Here is a 4,139-nt window from a genome sequence, read left to right as displayed (position 1 = left end):
AAAACTGACTTAAAAAAACATGGGTACAAACCAACTGAAGAGGAACAAAATACACCTAAAGGAAAACCTTTGGCTATGATCTGGGTGGTGATGTATAGAGCAACCTCTTGCTAACCTCTCTCACCCTTTTAAAGAGTCTACAAATACAGTTCTGGCTTCAAAAGCCGTCTTACATGTTGTTTTTCCTTTTTATGTAGTTGGTCTAACATTCAATCTGTTTTCCCCAAACAACAGCGGTAGAAAACATGAAATAACAGTATAGAGACAGGACTGGACCAGACAGGAGAAAACATGGAATGAGCACACACAACACACACACACACACACACACACACACACACACACACACACACACACACACACACACACACACACACACACACACACACACACACACACAGCCCGACAACGTGCTCTCACAATGGAGTGAAAACACACACACACACACACACACACACACACACACACACACACACACACACAGACACACACACACACACACACACACACACACACACACACATTTCTCCATTTGTCCCTCACCAAGGTGTTACATCAAAGTCCTTCCCCCTCTCCTCAGGCAGTCTGCTCAGACAGCCTCCGTTCAATTAGCACTACATGTCTTTAATCAAATTCTCAGGCAAGAAATAAAGGTAGCATTTATCATTTCCCATTACACACTGTATTATTACCTTCCATTAATGTCATCTCTTCACTTCAGTGGAGGGAAAATGTAAAAACGTCTACAAATATTTATTTCCAGGCAAATCTTCTCCTAGAAAACCATGTTCTGGCCTTGTCCTGTCGCAGTGATGAGCAGTCTGACCCATACAGTCAAAACAACATGCTTTGAGTATATCACTCATCATCAGCGCACAGCGTTAGCATCATGGAGTGAGTTTAGGTGGGCGTCAATGGGAGTAGAGTGCCAGACACGGGTGCCCTCTTTCCCCAGCCCCGCCCTACCCAGGCCAGCACCCTAGAGCCAGCACTCTCTGCCACTTGACCCTGGTCGTCAGCATGGAATTGGCATTGGCAAGGCATGGCATGGCATGGCATGGCATGGCATGGAATGGCATCTCACCTGGATATGCACGGCAGAGGGGTCAGTAAGGTCGGTTGGCATCCTTTGGCCTCTTCAGCTGCACCTTCAGCCTCTTCATGCCTATCTGAAAGCCATTCATGGCCTGGATAGCCGCTTGAGCACTGGATGGGTTATCAAAACTCACAAAGCCTGAGACAAAGAGAGAGGGAGAGTGAGAGGGAGGGAGAGTGAGAGGGAGGGAGAGGGAGAGGGAGGGTGGGAGGAAGGGAGGGAGGGAGGGAAGGATGGGGAGAAGCAGTGAGAAAAAAGAAAGAAAGAAGGTGGAGAGAGAAGGACCCACTTTTTAGCTTTCAACAATGCACCAACAATGGGGCTGTATTGTCTCCATTCATGAGGTTAATTGAAAATCTCTGAAATAAAAAGATGATTACTTGAAATAACAAAATGACTAATGGCATAGATATCAAAAACCTCAAAGTAGAAAAAGTATTAGAAGTCTGGGAGTACAAACTTGAATAAAGAAACAGATTCAGAGAAAATAGATAAAAGGGGTTTCATACTGTGTGTGTGTGTGTGTGTGTGTGTGTGTGTGTGTGTGTGTGTGTGTGTGGTGTGTGTGTGCGCCTGCCTGCCTGTGTGTGTGTGCATGTGTGTGTGTGTGTGTGTGTGTGCATGGGGGATGTAAAGGACTATCATGTGTGAATCATCGTTTCATGAACCTACGACCATTGTTACACCATTCGCTCTTCAGCCGAGGGAAGACGACATTCAGTCCTCTGTGAAATCATTGCACTGCATACTGTAGTCTGGTCGGGGGAGCTATAACAAAGACTAGGGTTGTGTGTGTGTGTGTGTGTGTGTGTGTGTGTGTGTGTGTGTATGTGTGTGGTTGTGTGTAAAGTGGGAGTGAAACGTATCAATACTGATGCATGCTGTGAAACATCTTGAAGGGCACGGCTTCCACTTTTAGCAAACTATAACACTAAAGTGCTGCTGTTCTTTTCAAAACAGGAGGGAATCTATTTTAACGGTAAGTGTGTGTGTGTGTGTGTGTGTGTGTGTGTGTGCACACAGAGCTGTGCTTTCAGAGGATCTTTTAAAATCCATTTTCACTCCCCTAATTCCACTTAGAGAGGTGAGCTTTGATCACCCTTAAATGTCAATATCGGGTGACTAAATATAGAGGATTAAAATAACATTGCATCCCAAAAATGTATTGTCTCCATTCATGAGGTTAATTGAAAATCTCTGAAATAAAAAGACGATTACTTTAAATAACAAAATGACTAATGGCATAGATATCAAAAACCTCAAAGTGGAAAAACTGTTAGAAGTCTGGGAGTATAAACTTGAATAAAGATTCAGAGAAAATAGATAAAAGGAGTTTCATACTGTGTGTGTGTGTGTGTGTGTGTGTGTGTGTGTGTGTGTATGCGTGTGGTGTGTGTGTGTGTGTGCGTGTGTGTGTGTGTGGTGTGTGTGTGTGTGTGTGTGTGTGTGTGTGTGTGTGGTGTGTGTGTGCCTGCCTGCCTGCCTGCCTGCCTGCCTGCCTGGATGTGTGTGTGTATCCTGTACATAGAGAGCGAGAGAGTTGGAGCAGCAGGGTTGAGGCTGGATGCTGTGCTGGGCTCGGGGTGTGGGGAGGGAGCAGAGCACCGGCTGAGCGTGAGTCGAGGTGCCTGGTTCTCTGAGTTATCACCTGGGTGTCGGGGCGGAATGAGCCTGGAGCTTTCCACACCGGGACTCCTGCCCACTCTTATCAGACGGCTCCCTGATTGACGGCCCGGAATTTTCCGGTTGCCAGCTGATGTGATCACGGCGCTATGGGTCCAATTTAATTCGGGGGGAGAGGGCAGGCTTTTGTCAGCTCCGCAGAGATAAGGCTCCTGCTTTTACAAACCCTTTAAACAAACTGAGCTGGGTAGAGGGGCCTGTCAAACAGCGGCCGTCCACCCTCACATGCACTGCTTTCATAAATCTCGCTCCTTGCATTTACATCCCCCAACCCGCCCCCGGAAGGTGATTGTCGGGGGGCCGGGGGAGAAAGCGAAGGAGGAGGAGGAGGAGGAGGAGGAGGAGGCGGAGGAGGAGGCGGAGGAGGAGCAGAAGAAAGGTGATTGTCGGGGGGCTGGGGGAGAAAGCGGAGGAAGAGTAAGAGGACAAAAGAGAAGGAGCAGACTTCTAGTGAGAGGGATGAGTAAATCCTTCGCCCCCTACGCCATGTAAATCAGTCAGCTCGTGGTTTATTGTGTTTTATCCATGTCTGTGCACTTCACGAGGGCCCGCCAGCACTTCCCCCAGACACATTCACTGCACGGCACAAAGTCAAACGTCTGAAAGTGTCATTGTGAACGTTGATTAAAGACTATCATGTGTGAATCGTCGTTTCATGAACCTACGACCATTGTTACACCATTCGCTCTTCAGCCGAGGGAAGACGACATTCAGTCCTCTGTGAAATCATTGCACTGCATACTGTAGTCTGGTCGGGGGAGCTATAACAAAGACTAGGGTTGTGTGTGTGTGTGTGTGTGTGTGTGTGTGTGTGTGTGTGTGTGTGTGTGTGCTCGTATACGTGTGCGTGTGCGTGTGTGTGTATGTGTGTGTGTGTGGTTGTGTGTGTGCGCGCGCGTGTGTGTCAGCGTGTGTGTGTGTGTGCACACTGAGCTGTGCTTTCAGAGGATCTTTTAAAATCCATTTTCACTCCCCTAATTCCACTTAGAGAGGTGAGCTTTGATCACCCTTAAATGTCAATATCGAGTGACTAAATTTAGAGGATTAAAATAACATTGCACCCCAAAAGACCCCACAGACTAAAGCCTTGAAACGGCCATGTTACCCTCCGTCCTACTGTGAGGCCAGTCACCTTCTTTAAAAACTGTCCTTCCGTCCTGCTAGCTCTACAACCAAACACACTCTTTAGGGCTGAACGGTCCAATCAACAAAGTGACTGATCCCTGTGTTCTTCTGCTGCACATTTGATGCTCCAAGATGATAATTAACTCGATAATTAACACCAACAATTACCAGAGTGGATGTCAAGTAATGCTCAATTGCCATGGAAACCGTCTTCACGTATTTGGGGTGTCAATTT

At 47.1% G+C, this 4,139-nt stretch overlaps 1 protein-coding gene across 1 annotated transcript in view; it reads right to left on the bottom strand.

Annotated features, from left to right (window-relative positions):
- Positions 1–1,106: 1,106 nt before the first annotated feature.
- Positions 1,107–4,139, bottom strand: part of celf6 (CUGBP Elav-like family member 6) — a gene marked incomplete at both ends in the record, with an annotated part of 98,801 nt that continues 95,768 nt past the window's right edge. The window contains one exon of the mRNA XM_083691153.1: positions 1,107–1,234. Coding sequence (XP_083547279.1) covers positions 1,107–1,234 — 128 coding nt within the window. The remainder of the gene's footprint in view (positions 1,235–4,139) is intronic.

The sequence above is a fragment of the Argentina silus genome (genome assembly GCF_951799395.1).
Source record: "Argentina silus genome assembly, chromosome: 19".
NCBI classification, from domain to species: domain Eukaryota; kingdom Metazoa; phylum Chordata; class Actinopteri; order Argentiniformes; family Argentinidae; genus Argentina; species Argentina silus.
This window is presented reverse-complemented; position numbering and strand designations above follow the sequence as displayed.